The sequence below is a fragment of the Buteo buteo genome, chromosome 14, assembly GCF_964188355.1.
Source record: "Buteo buteo chromosome 14, bButBut1.hap1.1, whole genome shotgun sequence".
NCBI classification, from domain to species: Eukaryota; Metazoa; Chordata; class Aves; order Accipitriformes; family Accipitridae; genus Buteo; species Buteo buteo.
In genome coordinates this window covers 33,231,076-33,249,146 of record NC_134184.1, presented here as the reverse complement: position 1 = coordinate 33,249,146, position 18,071 = coordinate 33,231,076, and the positions used below count along the sequence as shown (strand labels likewise).

Here is an 18,071-nt window from a genome sequence, read left to right as displayed (position 1 = left end):
TATACTGGATCATTTAAAAATAGTCTTGGTCTGAAACAGAGAAGTATGAGTGAAATAGTTATCTAAAAACTATGTACACGTGTGATACTCAAAGGTGTGTATACACAGAACTGTTTGGAAGACATTTTCTGAACTACGGACTACCCTTTAACTGGAAATAAGGCAAAAGATGATGCACCTAAGGTTTGCAGCAGAGATATAGCTCTTTAGCTGCACTTTGTAATTACTTACTATGCCACGCTCTACAAAGTTCAGGAATAATAGCTTTTACCTCTGAGTCAACCAGTTGTGAATGCCTGCAGGACTGGCTCACTGAGAACCAGTGGATATTGCAGTCATTCAACCTCACTTCTTGGGTTAAGTGAATTTAATACTTAGCTTCACTGTGTTCCCCACTCAGTGCTGTGTTCCTAACTTAGCTAGTTAACTTTGTCTTATTAAAAGAAGAAATGGTACTAAAAAGCCATAGACAAGTGTCTCCACTTCTGCTGGAATTAAGTTCACTTAAAAGATGGCAATTCTAGGCTCTTTACACCTTCCAGTGGTCCCTTGTTCTAGAGCAGAGATGGACCAAGCACAGAGGCATGAGTAGCTGGGCATACTTAGTATTCAATCATTACCTATAATCAGATTTTTCTCACTCATACAAGGAGAGCAAACTGCATACATTTTTGGTCCATTTCTCTCCTTTGTAAGAAGACATCTTCAGCTGTTTGGTGTGTGAACTACCTGCTACCACAGTTCATTCCATAAGCAAGGACTAAACAATTCTTTTTCCATGCTATAGACGTTTCAGTAGTGCATGGCTTAATCCTTTAGCATGGTTTGACAATGTACTGCAGCTGTCAGAACAACACCTGCTTTTAAATTAGGAATGTAATTTTCGAAAACATATGTATTATTTAGGAATTAAGAGTCCCATTTTCAAAATTTCTAATTCACTGTGCAATAAGGAATTAATTCCCTTTGCAAATCTATTTCCTACTTAGCAAATTCTTGGAAAAGATAACACACCATGCATAGGATGCCTCTCAGCTTGTAGACATCTTACAGTCATCTAACCTCCTTCCCTGGCAGCTGATGGTGAGAAGGAGGTGCTTTTTCATTCCACGTATCTCAGATTGCAGATGAGTTGGAGCTGCTATCAATATGTGCTGATTTGTGCGTGGACTACCCAAAGGAGACTGACTGATTGCCTCTGACTAGCTGCCTAATTTTACATGACTAAAATTGAATGAGTATGAACACCATCCTTTGGCTTCTTATACGGTCAGAGGAAAGAACACCTCTGCTCTTCTCCAAAGTTCTCTCAGTGGCAGCTTAGGTCCATCAGATGGGGGCTCACTCAGTCATAGGAGGTTGCCTGTACTGTAGATGCTTACATCTCAGCCAACCATCATAGGTTCCCTTTATAGTTAATGGAGAGATACAGGTAGTTGTACGGTGGAATTCTGCCCGTCCTGGTACGGATACCTAAAATAGGTCTATCTTCCATGACGTTCATTAAATATTATGAAACACGAGTCTTACAAGATAGCAGAGTTCCAGTTACTGCTTCTAACACAGCCAGTCCCTGAGTGATGCCCACGGAAATCTGTTCATCTATCTTGTTTATTTCTCTGAGCAAATTTACAGCAGGAAAGGTTCCCGCCACTCTTATCTAAAGGGGCAGTTTATGCAAGTTGCATTTTCCACCTAAATATTGCATAAGATCTAGACTATATTCTGTGCACATCAGTGGTGGCTTCTGTGGCATCCGATTTCAACAGATCACCTGGCAACAGCACCATCCAAAACCACCCTGTGAATACACATCTCACAGTTTTCCCTTGATAGCTCTAATACTCACCATAGTCACAGAGCACTACTAACAACAGATTTGAAAAATCTTTCAACATCTGTTTCATTCTGACCAGTGAGATCCCAGGTCCTTTTACTCCTCATGTCCTTCTTCAGCCCCAAAGTGCAGGCACTTTTTTCCAAGAACACCTGAAAGTTAAAAAATTACAGCTGTGTTGACTTTGCTTCATAAAACACAAGAGGGAAGACATCCCACTAGTAAGCAAAAAAAATACACTGTTAATCAACACTTTTCTCCCATTTACTTCACAATTACTAATACTGTATCAATGGATCTGAATAAGCACAACTACAATTCGCAGTACAATAAGTTTTCCATCCTGAAATGTCAGCTCCTGAGCCAGAACAACAGACAGGTCACAACAATTTACCTTTGCACTGCAGAAACTGCTGCTGTGCATGTCTTACATTAAGATCAAGACTCACAATAGCAAAATAACAAGTATTTTATACAAAAATGTAACTGACCTCAGCACATATCGATATTGGAGATTTATTGCTGCTACGCAATTCGTATCACTTACTGTCAACTGCTCTCAAGCATGAAAGAAACTCAGTAGAAAACAACCATTTTGGTCCTCAAACTGCCCTGTTATTCAGGTCTAGTAATATATTTAGTTATCTTACTAGATTTATAAAAGATCTATAACTGCCTTTTATGTCATTCAGACTGATCAGATGGAGAGGGTGCTAATTTTCACTTTTTCCACCATTGTTTTTAAGTTTACATTCCCTGCAGCCTCAGTTAAGCCAACAAAAAATAGAGTTCCTTTTGGCAAGTTTCACAATTTTATGTCCATGTGCTTTAAACTAGTCTTTATGAGTCTTGTAACAATCACATAAAACAGGTTGGAAGCACACCGACAGCAGCAAAACCAACGGTTTGCTTCAGAAACAGAAGTAGGGGAGAATCCAAAAAGAGAAGGTCTAGCTCAAGGGAACCATTCTCAAAATGTAAGAATTGCTCTTTTGTATTGCACAGGAGCGCCAGCAAGTCAGTCTTACTGTGCTCACCGTCACGCAAACATGCAAGAAAGTTCTTGTTCCATAAAGTTTACAACCTAATTTTATGAGAGAAACCTGGCACTGGAGCAGGCAGAAGTTGGGAGCGAACAAACCGCAGAGCATAAAGGTAAAACGTAGGAACCAGGTACGGTGATGATCAGGTACGTCTTTAGGAATCACAAATGAGCTATTTCAACAATTAAATTGCTAGACTTGTTGAACTAAGAGACAGTAGACGTGTTACTTGAAAGCTTTTTAAACTCTTCTCTGTGCCAAGCGGCTGGAGAGAATAATTCTAAGAAACGACTAACAGCATGGCTTTGCTCAGTAAAAGCCCATTACAATAATAGCTGTACATATCTGAAGGGAATAATCATCATCCGGCCCACGAACTTGACAAGGCTCCAGAAAGAATTAGATAGGGACAGCGATACCACCACCACCCACAATTTCACTTGATACGCCATCAATTACAGGAAGACGAACCTTATGCCTCAAGACAGGGCCGGGCTGAGGGCGGCGGAGAGCCAGCCTGCCCGTAACTGCCCGCCGCTACCGGCAGCGGGCACGGCATCGCACCAGGGACGTCGTTCCTTTCCTACATCGTTACTGATTGTTAAACAAAATGAAGAATCAAAGTGGCCCAAGGAAGAAAAAGCAGGTTTCATTTAAAAAACCCAGTGACTGCGGTTGACGCCTTGGCCTCTAGCGTTAACAGCTGAAGGACAGCAGCAGAAGTTACGCAGTGTTGCTGTAAACTGCTCTGAAATACAGAGGGGAAAAAACACTTCGTGGGCCACAACCGTGATTGTGCTGGATGATCTAACGTGTCCTTTCCACTTCTAGCTTTCCTAGCCATGCATTTTTCAAACGGCTTTTACAAATACTTCTTTCAGAGAGTCACACACCGACAGGTGAAATTCAAATAATCCTAATCTCAGTCTAATGAGTGACAGACCGCAGGGAGGAAAGGAAGCTATGGAAGGGAGAATAAATCCTCGGGAAGAACGAAAAAAGCCTGTGTGGGAGAGCACTCTCGAGATAGTTGCCTTACATCTTAATTTGCACATCAGCCTGACCGAGGGAAAAGCAGCGTGGTTCACGAGACGGGGCGCCGGCGGGAGGCACGGGAGACCCGACTTCTGTTCCTGTTATCGCCAGGCACGCGATGTCGGCAAACTGCAGCACTGATCTGCTCCTCTCCTTCCCACCCCACCGCTCCCGCTCCTATTTGTAGTACAGACTTTTCAGGACAGAGACCCTTTCCAACCAAGCCCGCGGATGGAGCCCAGCGCCAGGGCCCTTGGGTGTTTCGGTAACGCCGATCATTCGTCAGACCAAAACCTCCTTCCCTCTCACCCTTCCCTCTACGTTATCTTGGCTCGCTTGGGAAAAGACTCCGGTGTGCAGCGCGGGCAACACCCAGGCTAGAACTGGAGTATTTGAAACGGTACCAAAACTAACTTCCAATTAGTGAGATCAGGTACCTCTGGAAGCCTAGCCCGGGGCTACTCCAGCCTCCGCAAGCCTCTGCCGTCGCTGCATGGCAGCGGGAGCCCTCCTGCCTCACACGCAGCCAGTTTAGGCTACTGGCTGCAACACAGCCCTACCTTTGAACAAGGCTCTGGTTAAACTGCCTCCGTGAGGACTCCCTGAGTTTTTGCACCTTTGCTAGCTCAGTTCTAACAGCAGCTTTGAATGCAAGAATTGCTGGCCCATTTCTGGTGTAGCATGGCCCCTCTCCTCCTCCCCTCTTTCCCCAGAGGTTTCTTCCTCTCCCCTCCTTCGGTTTTCCCTCCTTTCGCCTCACCTTGGTTTTGGACAAGCCTTACGCTGACCTCTAAGCTCGGTTCAGACTTCTCCCCTCTCCGCTCAGTCCTCCCTAAGCCAATTTCTTTCTAGCTTGCTTCTCACTTTCAGGTCTTCTTCAAAACTCGTCACAACCTCGCCCCCTCCCCCCCAACCCCCGCTCCGCTATTTTTCCACTTTTCATACTCGCATAAAATTTTGCTTTTCAAAGGCAGACAGTACATCTTAAATGGGTTCTACTCTATTCAGATCTTCTACCTCAAGTTCATTAACTTAATGAAAAATGATCGAACAGAGAAGGCTATCAGACTTTGAATAATTGGCTTTTTTAATTTATTACTCTTGTGGACAAGCACGGACTAAGGCTCTATTGTGTGAGACACAGCAGAAGCACAGCAATATAAAAAGATGCTTTCTTCTTCCAAGAGACGGTGTAATGGGCTGATTGGAAGTGGAAGACTTCCTCTCCAAAGGGGATTGGAAATGACAGATGAGGAGGCGATAAGCCATAAAGCGCCTTGGAAATGAAGACCAAGAGGCTTGTGTGTAACGCAAATGACACAGGAAAACTTCAAGTCCCTGCTCTGCAACAGTTTTCCTGTGCTACCTTGGTCACATCACTTAGTTTTCCTGTGTCATAGCTCTCCACTGGAAATAGTACCTCACTATCTGGTACAGGTATTACAAGAATAAATCCACCATGAACTGTGAGGCTTACAGGCACCACAGTGTCAGGAACCGTGTAAGAACCAAATATGAAATTTACAATTTTATTTACAGCATTTTTTTTTAAAAAAAGAAGTAATAGAACAGATTATATATATTGACTACTAGTCACATATATTAATCTATTCAAATAATGTCCCTATTTCTCTACATCATTAAAATCATAAAGTATTTTGTGATCATTTTGGTTTTACAAACAAACAAAAAAAACCCACCCCAAAACAACAACAAACAACAAGCCAACTGGATTTACGACTCCCAGTACTTTTTGCAGCAGCATCCAAGGCCACAGAGTAGACATGACATTTCACAAACCAGCCATCTCTTCCAAGTCCTGTCACCTGCTGATTTAGTACAGCTAACCAGTTACCAGCTTCGTCAGCTGCAACAGTAGAGCATTCAGCAGCTACTTCCCCTTCATAAGGGAGATGAGAAGCAAACGCGCCCTGCAGTTAAGAAAGGGCCGTCAGGAATTAATCAGCTACTCCATGACCAAGCACTGAGTTTACTGAGAACACAAACTCACAGCACCCGAGACCTCCGTGCTCTGCAGCCTCATTCACGTGAAGGAGAGTGCCACTGACGGATCCCGTATTTCGCCCCGGCCACGGGTACCCTCAGTCCTCCTCCTCTCTGCAAATCCCCCGCCAGAGCTGAGCCCTCCCCTGCCCTACCTCCATCCTCCTTCAGGAATGGGGAAAAGGCCCGTCCTCGCTCATCCCTCCTCCGAGCACAGCGCTGCTCCCTCCTTGTCCCCCAGGCCCCGCAGGTCCAGGTGAAGGTGGACCCAGCCACGGCACAGGACCCCCCCATGACTCGGGGCACGCCTGAGAGCAAGGTGGGAGAAGGGCCCAGGGAAGGAGTAAGCGGGGGGGTCAGGTTGAGGACTGATCCTCTCGGAGCCAGCCTGCCTGCCCCCTGAGCACTGCCCCAAGCAGCAGCACCTACCCCGGCCACCCCGGCGGAGCCAGCAACCAGCCCAGGTCTGGAGTGATGCTGTCAGAAAAATAAAGTTATTTATTGGAATTTAAAGCAAGCAAAATGTTGCCAGAATGAAAAGAAAAAAAAAAAACCAACAAAACAACAAACCCCAAACAAAAAACCCAGATGAAAAACATTTTCCTTAATAGCTCTCCATTAGTAAACATTTTTCAGTCATATTTGCAACCCGAAATTTGCACAATTCTGGTTATGCATGAGAGACTGACAGTAAAATAGGCTAGAGACGGAAAAGCCTGAAAGTCCCTAAATCCTCCCTACATTTTGCTTGAGGGACATCAAGCAGCACAAACAGCAAGAAGAAATGTGTATCTGCAACATTTCCGCAAATTTAAGATATTTTATCTGTATGGCAGGAAAGAGATTAATTATTTTCAACCAGCATTCGCTTATTGCAATGGGATTAGGCAGCTATTGAAGTGTTACCACCTGCTGGGAATTTCAGAACTTCCCATATAATCCTCCCCCTTTGACATTAAAGAGGGAGCACCTCAGGTATGCATCACATTTTATCAAAACCCATCACTGCTGACCAGTCAGAGTGGTCAGGGCCAAAAATACGCCGCTTTGCGGAAGATACTGAGTTTAGCAAGGAAAGCATATATGCGATGTCTGCCACAGCAGGGGGCTAGAGCTGACATCCTCAAAGGCATCTTTCATTCTTATTTACACATCAGACAATTTTACATTGTTATCAGATAATGGCTTTATTAAAATTATGCATCTAAATTCACTAGGCTGAAAGTGACAGCACCAGATTCTCTGTGTGCAAGAAAAAAAACACAAGAATTAGCTTGTAAAGCCTGTTTTCATCAACATTTGGGGTCTGATCTCACAAAATCCTGGGATTTCTCAGCTCCTTTTGATATCAACTCAGCAATTCAAGAGCTAGCTGGCCAGCAACATCCATCCTTCGAAACCCAAGGGCTACAGCAGACTGAATATATGGATGAGATGTACTTTGGAAAATGCATGGTGAAAATAAGTTTATTCAGCACAAGGAGATTTGGGAAGGCACCCACGCAATAATAAATAACGAATGCAAAGAATTAAATACGTCTGATCACCCCGTATGGCATGAGGGATGGAATGCAGTCATCCATTCTCTCCTTTCCCCTCTAGATTTTTTTTAAAAAAGACATACATGGTTCACCGTTTCTGGCACTCCCCTTTTAGCGGGGTTTATCTTCAAGATCATAGTATGGGGAATACGTATTGCGCAGCTGAAATAACGAGGAATACGTTCGAGCAGCAGGTCTGAAATACCCCGAAGTATCGGCATTAAAAAGAGGACGGGGAAGCTGCCGCCTGTGCTTTCCGCCGATTTTGCCGTATACCCGCAGGGTTTCGTCCGGTCCAGCGACCGACACAAAGCAGAAATCACCGACCGTGCTGAAGAAGCCACCGAAATTAACGCTACTTACCGCACACTCGGACCGACAACAACATTACTTTACGTGCCCGTGCTAGCTGCGCTCCGGGAGCGCCGAAACGGCGGGGCCGCCGGGCGGGACGGTCCCAGCCCCGGGGGCAGAGCCGACCCGCGGCGAACCCCGGGACCTGAGGCGGCGCCGGTATTTCGGGAAAATCCTCGGCAGCCAGCCGTCACGGCGCAGACGGCGCGGTCCGGCCCGCGCTCCCCTCAGGCGGCCGGCGGGCTCTTCCCCGGCCGGTGCCGCCGGGGCTCGGCGCCTCCAGCCGCCGCCGCCGCCGCCGCCGCCGCGGGGGAACCCGCCCGCGCCTCGGCGAGGCCCGGCGTCCCCCGGCCGCCGCGCTCACCTCCACGCCGCCGCAGGCGGGCGGCGGGACGGGGCTGAAGCGCGATCCTTCCCGCCGAGGTAGCACCTCCGGCGGAGGGCTCAATGGCGGCGCGGCTGTCAGGGCGGCTGTCAGCGGGGCGCGGGGCGGCGGCGGGCGCCGTGTGAGGGGAGCCCGCGCCCCTGGCGGCGAGGCGCTGCCCGGCCCCGCCCCGCCCGCGCCGCCCTCACACGCCCGCCCGCCCGCTCCCGCCCGCCATCCCGCCGCCGGGGTGTGGCGGCCGCTGTGGGAGAGGGGCCGCCGGGAGGGCGGGGGCGGCCGCGGCGGCCCGGCGAGGGAGCGAGGCGCCGCGTCCGTCCGCCGGGCTCGGCCCCGGGGAGGGCTCGGCCCCGCGGAGGGCTCGGTCCAGCGGAGGGCTCGGTCCCGGGGAGGGCTCGGTCCCGGGGAGGGCTCGGTCCCGCGGAGGGCTCGGCCCCGGGGAGGGCTCGGCCGTGCGCCGGCCTTCAACGGGTCACTTGGCGGCGCGGTGCAGTTCGCGCGGCCCCGGGGCGAACGGCCGCGGACTTGCCCTGCGGTGGTGAAGAAGCTGGAGAGCGGCGCGGGGAGTCGGGGCCACCCTCCGGGGGCAGGCCGGGCCTCGAAACCTGCCCCAGGTCCTTGCTTCTCCACCTCCGGCACCTCCCCGCCGGCTTCCCTCAGGAGGGAGTCCTGGCCCCGCCATCGGTCCGACGCTGCTGGGCGTCGGCGAAGGCATCCCGTCCAGGCACAAGCCTGCGTCTCGGAGCCGGCCACCGGTGTTGGTCACCGGCTTCGGAAGAAAGCAGCGGGCGGACCGGCGGCCGCTTCCCAGAGTCGACTTGCCGTTGCCGAAGAGCGGGCACCGAACGATCGCGTCAGCGGGGAAGAGCAGCCCTGGCTCCTCATCGTGCCCGCCTGCAGCCAAAGGTCCCGTACGCGCGGGCGTTTGTCGAGCCCAGCGTTCAGGGATGATATTCAGGGACTACTGTGGCAGGATGAACTATCCTCTTGTGGAGATGCTTCTCTGAAAGAAAAGTTTCTGTCTGTTTTTATGCAACAGACTCATCCGTTTGTCTCAAACCACAGCCAAATTTATTTCCCTGACACGGAGTTTGTGATTTAAATACAGACCTATGGATACCTACATGCCCGCAAAGCTACGAAGGGATTTCAAGGGGCGTTTAAATCACGTTACGTGTAAAGAATCTTCCTGCTTTCCCTAATTCATCTACAATAAGCACGGGCACGACATAAAGGCCGAGGAAGTAATTGTAAGCTTTTGGTGTCCAAAATTGAAAACAAACCAAAATGTTGCTCCTAGTTAACTTCCATCATCCTTACGATCAAGAAAATACAGCTTCCACACAACGCAAGTATCTCTGCCCCATGTGAACGCTGAGCCTGAGCAGCTGATGAGGGTTGCCACCCTCTCTACCCCTGCCATCCCCTGCCCTCCCGCTTTCCCTCTGATCAGCCTGCGCTAAAGCCCTTTTCCATACGCTAGCTGGGCATGGTTAACGCTTCACAGGCACGCTGCCATCTGGAGCACTGTCAAAAACCTTCAGGAAGGCAAGATAAACACTTGCTGAGGAACTCGGACTGTATTCTGGACAGCAAAAAGTGAAGTATTCATGTATCAGAAAGATTTTCCAGGCTCTTTTTTAGCATTTTAATTTGAACAATCCAAATTCCTAGTATTCTCCTGGTTTGTTTTAATACAGGTGTATACAGTTTTTTTTAAACTCGGCTGTCTTTCTGGTGCCTGTAAGACTTTGTTCAGTGTTTGGTGTTTCACAAGAGAAGGGGTACGCATGTGTGCCCAGTCTAATATGTGAAGGTCACTGCATTTTGCTGTCGGACACTTAGCACAGAAGATGCAGCTACACAATCTGTTCCATGTCTCGCGGTGATGTAGCTCAACCCTTCCTTTCAATATATGGAGGGGGCTTGTAGGAAAGACAGAGACTTTTTACGAGGGCCTGTAGTGACAGGACAAGGGGCAACGGTTTTAAACTGAAAGAGGGTAGATATACGTTAGATATAAGGAAGAAATTCTTCACTGTGAGGGTGGTGAGGCACTGGCACAGGCTGCCCAGAGAGGCTGTGGCTGCCCCATCCCTGGCAGTGTTCAAGGCCAGGTTGGATGGGGCTCTGAGCAAACTGGTCTAGTGGAAGGTGTCCCTGCCCGTGGCAGCGGGGTTGGAACTAGATGACCTTTAAAGGTCCCTTCCAACCCAAACCATTCTGTGACTCCTTTGAATGCCGAGGATCTTCCCATGCCTGGTCCTGGTCTGTGCAACTCATCTGGCAGCAAGGGTTCAGCTCCAGGCAGTGCCACTGCAGAGGGGCTACCGTGCACAGGTACACAGTCATGCCAGAAGCTTCTTTCGTGTTGGTCATGTAAGGTACCAGCTGACACAAGTGGATGCACCCTGGTGCTGGGTTTGGTTTGAATGAAACAGGTAATAAATCACATATGGTAATAAAGAGAATAATACCATAAGGAGATTACAGATGATGGGGAAGCTCAGAGGAGAGGAAGTGAGCAGCAAATGGCTCCCTGCTCCGGAAGGTCTGCTGGAGTCCCAGGACTGAAACTCTGGTCTCTCTTGCTGCCTACATTTAACATCTGAAAAATCTTATATCGGTGAGTGTTTTGCCAGGCTTTTTTCCTCTATGAACACAACTTCTTAAAATTTTAATCACTAAGAAAAAAAAGTCATCCCTCTATCGTAATGCAGAGGAGAAAGTAAAGAAATCCACACAGCAGGAAAGAGTCAGAACATGTGGCAAGATGTTTTACTCGTATCGCAGTATTTTGCACTTATTATAGTGCCTTTGATCCAATGGCCTTGGAGTATTTTATGAGTTTTGAGTGATCTTTGGTCTTTTTGTTTCCCATTCCTGATGAAAAAGGCTTTGTCTTCCTTTTTCTGCCAGAGTAAACTGATTTGCTGAGATTATGCTTAAATAGTAAAGCCAAAACCAAAACTAAGACTGCTGCTCAGGTCACTGTGCTCCCCTTCCGTGCCTTCTTTTAGACCCATCTCACCTTTGTGTCAACATTTCCAAAAGGGACAGAGTCCAAAAAATAGTGATTAAAAAACACAAGTCGCCCCTATGATTACATGATAGAAATTGTAAAGACCCCAGATAACAGGAGGATGAGCACAGGATAAATACACAGGCTACATTATTAAACCCTTTGAAGCACACTGGATTATGTTTGCACATAACACACCTGCTGTGATGCTAAGGACTAAGATCTGTCTTTGTTAACGTGCCGTCCAGATTTCATCAGGAACATATTTTTCATTAAAATACTTCAGCGGAGCTGGTCTCTGAGGCATCTGGCTAGCGGCGGATGAAATGCTGGGTTCCTTGCCATTAAAGTTGGTCTCCCTGGAGAGTGAGAAAACTAATAACAGAAGGGACAGGAGAAAGAGGGAGCAGATGAATACTCATTTAGCCCACAACCGTAATGTTGAGAACAAAATTAATTTAGACACTGAAGGATACAGACAGAGAGTGACCTTTAATTGCCGATCTGTAGCGCCGGCCACCGGTGTGATAAACAAGCAGGGAGTTTGTGGACGGATCCCTGCAGAGCGCAGACCCCAGTCAGCCGCTGTGCGGAGGTGGCCTGCGTGCCTGGAACGTTAAAGGCAGCCGTGACAGGAAGGTCAGGCAGGTAAAAGCATCTGGGCCTGTAAAAATGGGATTACCTGTTTTCCAGCTGCTGGCAGCTGTGCAGAAAACACTTGTACATGTAGCGATGGGCAGTGTCAGAGGCGGCGGGCAGCTGCCCCCTGCATAGCCAAGCCAGAGCAGCCACGCTGACTCCAGCCACGAGCTGAAACTGCTCTGCCCGCTTTTACCCGAACCAAAGTAAGGGTATTTATATGAAGATTGGCTGTGTTGGTGGTTTTCAGTGGGCATAAGGTGGTGTGTTGGTCTGTGGCTCTCTCCCCGCTGCCAGCACAGTTGGGTTGGGAAGAAAATGTCTTTTTTTCCCGTTGGCATAAAACCAAGATGATGTAGTAGCACATACTGTCTACAGACCACCAGGTGTGCAAGCAGAATGGCTGGCTACCGAATTCCCTCTCCGCTCTGCGTAGGGGGGAGAGATGCGACATTGTGTGTGATTTCTATCTGTGTAAAATATGCTAAAAGTCTCCTCTTGCTGATATTAAAATAACCTCAAGCTTCCTAATGGGAGCAGTAATAATATCCTGACTCGGAAGGAGAAGCGTGCAAGCAAGAGAAATCTCTGTTTGCTCTTATCTGCATTGGCAAAGAAGAATTAATTGTGAAACCCCCCAAAGTAGTCCTGGCTGGGATGCAAGCTAGTCATCTCTTATGGATGGACAAGGTAAGGGCCAAAACAGTAATATAAATATTTGGTGGTTTAGGCAGAAACTTCAGAAAGCTGGAAACAGGGAGAAACTGAAATGTGTCCTTTTAGAAATTATACCTCTGCATTGCTCAAGAAAATTTCTCAAGCTATCAAAAAAAAAAAAAAAAAGTTGTATTGGCTGAAGAAACTCCAGTCCTGACTGGACAACTGACAAGAATGCTAATAATTTAACTACAGAAGCCATTTAAATTAATAAAAATCAGTAGAAAAAAAAAGGTAAAATTGTCAGGCATTGGTAGAAATCAGAAGCATAAAACTGGTAAAGAACTTAAAAGAAGATGAGATCTGCAGCCAGCGACATCGAGTGATAAAAGATATTTCTGATTTTAATATATATTTGAAATAAAAGAATGGTAGCTATTCTACTGATCTACTGCTATGTGAAAAATTTTACATGTTAATTGGAATGCAAAAGAAACACAGATGTTCAATAAATATTTCTGTTCTCTTTTGGGGTGGAAAACAGATGATAGAGCCATATCCCAGAATGGTAACAAAATACTTTCTGCCCCAATGCAAGCCTGCGGATGTAAAATAAGAGCAGCTCCAGTTAAACAACTTAAAATCAGCAGCTCTGAATAAACTTTCATCCAAAAATTTGTAATATTATTTTTCCAATCAGTTAGTCTGGAGATGCTGTGGAGGTTTCAGACCACTGGATGAATGTTCGTGTGTGGTGTTTTATCGGTTTGGTTGCTCTGTAAAGTGAGAGCAGCCCTGGCTGATACAGAACTGTCAGCCTTACCCTGATTCCAGACACAGGGGTGGAAAAGCTGATAATAAAAAGGCACAGTACCATCACCAATGCCACTTGACAAAGGTTGGTGGAAAATGTCTTTTAGATAGTTACAAGTTTGGTGAGTAAAGGTAGCAATGTTATAATGTAATAATACTTTACATATCCATAGAACATTTGGTTTGGTAACCCTGACATTTCTGCCAAGGACACTTCTGCAAAATCAGCACAGCATGCATTAAAAGGATTAAATGTTGACTAATTGGTCTCCAAAATGTCACTTTAATGTGTCATCTTCATGCAGGACATATTTACCTAAAGATTTAAGTATGGATTAGGCTTTCGCAATTTAAAACTGCTATCAGAGACCTAAAAGAGGATGTAACATCATCGCTGCTCAAGTTTTCAGGTAACACACAAACTGGGACAAAGGCAAGTCCTGAAGACAGGTCACTACCACTGAGCAATCTCTGAGTAAGCTGGGCTTTAGACAATACGTATTTTAATATAGCTCCCATAAAATTACATATCTAGGAACAGAGACTGCAGGACATGCTTTACAGTATGTAGTATGTGCAGCTCCCTCCTGGGTACTCATACTTCACAAAGATCTGGAGATCATACTGAGTTGTTAGCTAATCTTGAGCTCCCACTGTCATATCAGTTAGTTTGTGCTGCTGCCCACAGCTTTTGAGCAGAGAAAGATGTCACCTTACAAGTTTTTGCCACTATCCCACCTGGAAGTATTATGACCAAGTGCAAGGAATATGACCTCGATCAAACTGCTATGAGGAAACACAAAACTTATAAGAAAATTGGGGAGAGAGTAGTTACCATTGATACCTTATCAAAATAAAGAGATGAACGAGTGAAATTCATCTGTTACTATGAGAAATAATCACACAACCATAGCACGAAGGTTCAGGCGCATAGTTTTCGTACTGTGCTTAGGAAAAGTCTAGCTTTGGATGCGCACCGGGAAACCAGGGTGCAGTGCACTTAGCCTAGTGCAGTTTTACAGGAGACTACCCTCAAACCCCGCTTTCTCTCTTTCTCAAGATACCCACGGGAATGAGAGTCCAGCAGAAGTGTGACATCTAAGTCATGTTCGCATCTGAGCTATGTGGATCGGTAGTGAACTGAGCACGAGCGTAGGTTCAAGCACACGTTCCACAGCATGGGTGTGGATCTATGTGTGACGGCTGGGAGTATAGAAACTGGGGAAACAAATTACCTCTGCAATTAGTACTTTTGCAATAGCTTTTCTTGGTCCAGTGCTGGTGTTCACAATTTAAGGTGGTTACTAGGTAACTACGGAAAACCTTGGGAAGAGCAGAAAATAGGACAATGTGGTGGGCAGAAGGACTCCAAATGATTTATCTGTAATCTTAGAGAGTTACATTCCAGGACACCCAGCATGAAGGGAACTCACCCTTAATAGAATGATAAAATCACAGAATGGTTTGGGTTTGAAGGGACCTTAAAGATCATCTAGTTCCAACTCCCCCGCCCTGAGCAGGGACACTTTCCACTTAGTAGAGGGCTTATTAAATGTAAGGTCCAGTGGCTAGAAGCCAAAGCTAAACAAACTCTGATTACGTAGACTGAAAACATTTTTACAACAGGTAATAGTCATTGGAATAATTTGCTGAGAGCTGCGGTGGGATTTCCTGGAAGTTGCAATCTCTTGTTGTTCCTAAAAGAGTTCTACTTCAAACACAAATCAAGTAAGGGAAGTCCTACAGCTTCTGTTACCCAAGAGGTCAAGCAAGATGGTCATAATAGTCTCTTCTGGCCTTGTAACCTATAAATAGATTAGAGTCCCAGTGGAAAAAAAAAATTATCCTTATCTTGGGCTTTCCCAAAACACTGTGGAAAAAACAACAGGAATGCAGAAAGATCAGAAACAGTCACTTTGTAACAGTTGTGCCTAGTTTGGTATTTCTACTGAAGAGACCAAAACATTTTGTGATCTTATTCCAGGATGCCTTTTAAGCTCTTCCTTCTTGCTGTCAGAGCTCAGCCATACCCAATACACCCATTTTCAGAGCTGTTAACTAGTCAACATTTGATAATTATAACAAAGGTTGGGTTTGAAGTCGGTGGGAGTTTTGCCATTCTCATTTAATGGGTGGATCAAACCAAAGTATCTTTGCAATTTAAGGACACACCTCAAGTTCTCCATCCGATGTGAAGTGAAACTCGGGGGAATTATGCCACACACACACAACTGCTGAGTCTGGCTGAAAGAACAGACGTTTCTTATATACCGTGTCAAATACTGTTATATTTAGGCAACATTTGAAAAGAATTCTACCTACACGAAGTGAATCATTAAATAGCCACAGCACAAATGACACAATATTCTGTGAAACTGTGCTGCCTTTATTGTTCTTTGCAAAAAGAGAGTACTTCACACAGCATGTATCCTTCTGCAATTTTTTTGGTTAAAAGAAAATAACAAGTCCTGTCTGGGAGTGTTCTGCATGTATGGAGCAAGGGACACAGGAGCACCAATTTCTTTGACTGCTGACTTCAAAAATACAGTGAAACAGCATTTAGGTTTTACCAGTCTCCTCCTTTACTTACTGCCTAAGATAATCATGATGAGAATTCATCATCAGCTAAGTGAAACCCTCCAAGTACATAAAATACTTTGAACAAAACAATGCAAAACATCTAAATAGCCTGAGCCTTATGCTCAGAGGAGGACTAGATTCACAGAAGTGCTGTGTACCAGTACCAGCACCAGCAGCACCAGCCCCTTTTACCTTGAACTTGCTGCCCACTGTTGCTGTGAGCACAGCAGAGCAGGGTTTAATGTGCTCTTTCATCAGTGGGAACTTGAAGTCATGGCATTCCCAGCCCAGTGGGAAAGCAGAGACCCAAGTTCCTACCTGGTCTTTGGTCTGGAGCAGGGATATGAAGCAGGGTGGTTTCTGTCAGGTCTACCTCTCATGAGTGTGTGCTAACCTGCATGCTATGGGGTTTCTGGAACTGAGGTTTCCTCAGTCCCTCCTGAAGTTTTTGTGTTTTGGTGGTTTTTTAATATTTGAATAATACTTCAATTCTAAAACCACAAAGAAAAACGACTCTCAGGCCTGCTGGCCAGGACAACTACCTGGGCCTCTGCTCCAAAAAGTATTTAAGTATTTCCTTAAAATAAAGATGAATGTTGCCAACAGACATGCCCAGAATATCCTCTTAGCACTAGCACTTGCAGCTCATTCCTGGGAGAACAAAATGATAGTTGAAGTCTTCCCAGCAGAAGATGACCTGGAGCTAGCGTCTTGCATTTCATGTGAATGCCTGAAGCTCTGAAAATTAGGATGAAATGGGAACTGCTGGAATAGGAGAAGTAACGCCAATTGTCAGATTTGTGAATCTAGCTCAAAAAAAACCCCCAACATTGCAGAGGGGGTTCCTCCCAAGGGAAACAATGATGTCATATCAAATCCACAAATTATTTTGAATCAGCCATTCCTGCCTTTTCAGGGTGTATTTTGAAAGAACTGTCCAGCTGCAAATGAGAACCTTCCAGGCTTGAGGAAGCAGGAACTTCTACTGTTGGCAACAGGTTCCCGCTATCCCTCACTACTGTCCTCATGAGTTCGGTGACTTGCACTAATTTTACAAGAAGCACAGTCAGGCCCTTTGGACAAACTGTAGAAGTCCTGTTAGAAGAAGAACTGAGCATCCAAGAGTTTAGCTAATCAATACACAGCTAGTAGTGATTATTAAAGATACACTTCCAAATACACATACATACATATATATATATATATCTTTCAGACAAAAAAAAAAAAAAGTTTGCACTTCAGAAATATGGTTCAGATTAGATCCATGTTTCCATAGGTTGAATATAATTTTCCTCAAAACAAAGGCAAAGGAGAAAGGCAAAAGATGTACAGATTCCTGAGCAGCGTTCTCTTCCCATCAGAGGTATAAAAAGACCCGTGTTTTTCAAATGAAAAACATAATCATCATTTAAGACTGCTCCATAAAAAAAAAAGCACTTTTTGAACAGACCTGTGTTACAAACCTCTGTTCAAAGGACTTTATAACTGGGCAGCCCTGGCAAAACACAGTAATGTTCATGTATCACGATACATATATTCTAGGAATAATCAAAACATGACAGGTTCATACAGGCATCTTCTGTATTAAACTAGAATGATCCATGAGAATGGCAACTCCTGTATTTTCCTCTCTCCTATAATCCCGCTGCAATAGTTTTTTTGCTGGTAGTACCAATGGAAACAGGACTGGGCAACGACAGTTTAGCACAGTGTGATGGACTACCGTGATACCACACACCTGTACATGTGTCACTTCATTTGTCTGCCCGACAGCTGGCTCTCAGTATGGTATCAGATAGATGATTTCTGTTGTGCTTCAGCTGGGAAAACACATTCAAACGTGTCAAATGCCTTTCCAACACTAGCATAGGATATACGCTTGGCTCAGACTCAGACTGGCTCCCTCATGAAACTGGTGCTTGTGTAGACATCTATAGTTTTGCGATTCTGGCTGGGATGGGTCACAGGCTACTCTGCAACAGAACCAGGACATTCTAATTACATTTAATTCTGTCTTTTAATTTTAAATCAAAACTACCTTGTACTCTTTTAAGTACAAAATGAGACAGCAAAAATATGATGGGCTTTAAAATCTGCCTTACGGAACCACAGGATTTTGATGTGTAAAGATTTTAAAGCTGCCCACAACATTTAGGGAAAAAAA

The 18,071-nt window shown here is 45.8% G+C and overlaps 1 protein-coding gene across 3 annotated transcripts in view; it reads right to left on the bottom strand.

The window, feature by feature from the left end:
* Positions 1-8,220, bottom strand: part of THSD1 (thrombospondin type 1 domain containing 1) — a 29,967-nt gene extending 21,747 nt beyond the window's left edge. The window contains exons 1-2 of one of the 3 annotated variants that reach the window (XM_075046311.1): positions 8,179-8,220; positions 1,850-1,989 (exon numbers count right to left, since the gene is read on the bottom strand). In XM_075046311.1, the coding sequence (XP_074902412.1) occupies positions 1,850-1,907 (58 nt within the window). In that variant the 5' untranslated portion in view covers positions 1,908-1,989; positions 8,179-8,220. Of the gene's footprint in view, positions 1-1,849; positions 2,097-7,823; positions 7,948-8,178 lie in introns of those variants that run through there. The other 2 variants (XM_075046310.1, XM_075046312.1) reach the window with 2 other exon arrangements.
* Between the last annotated feature and the right edge of the window lie 9,851 nt (positions 8,221-18,071).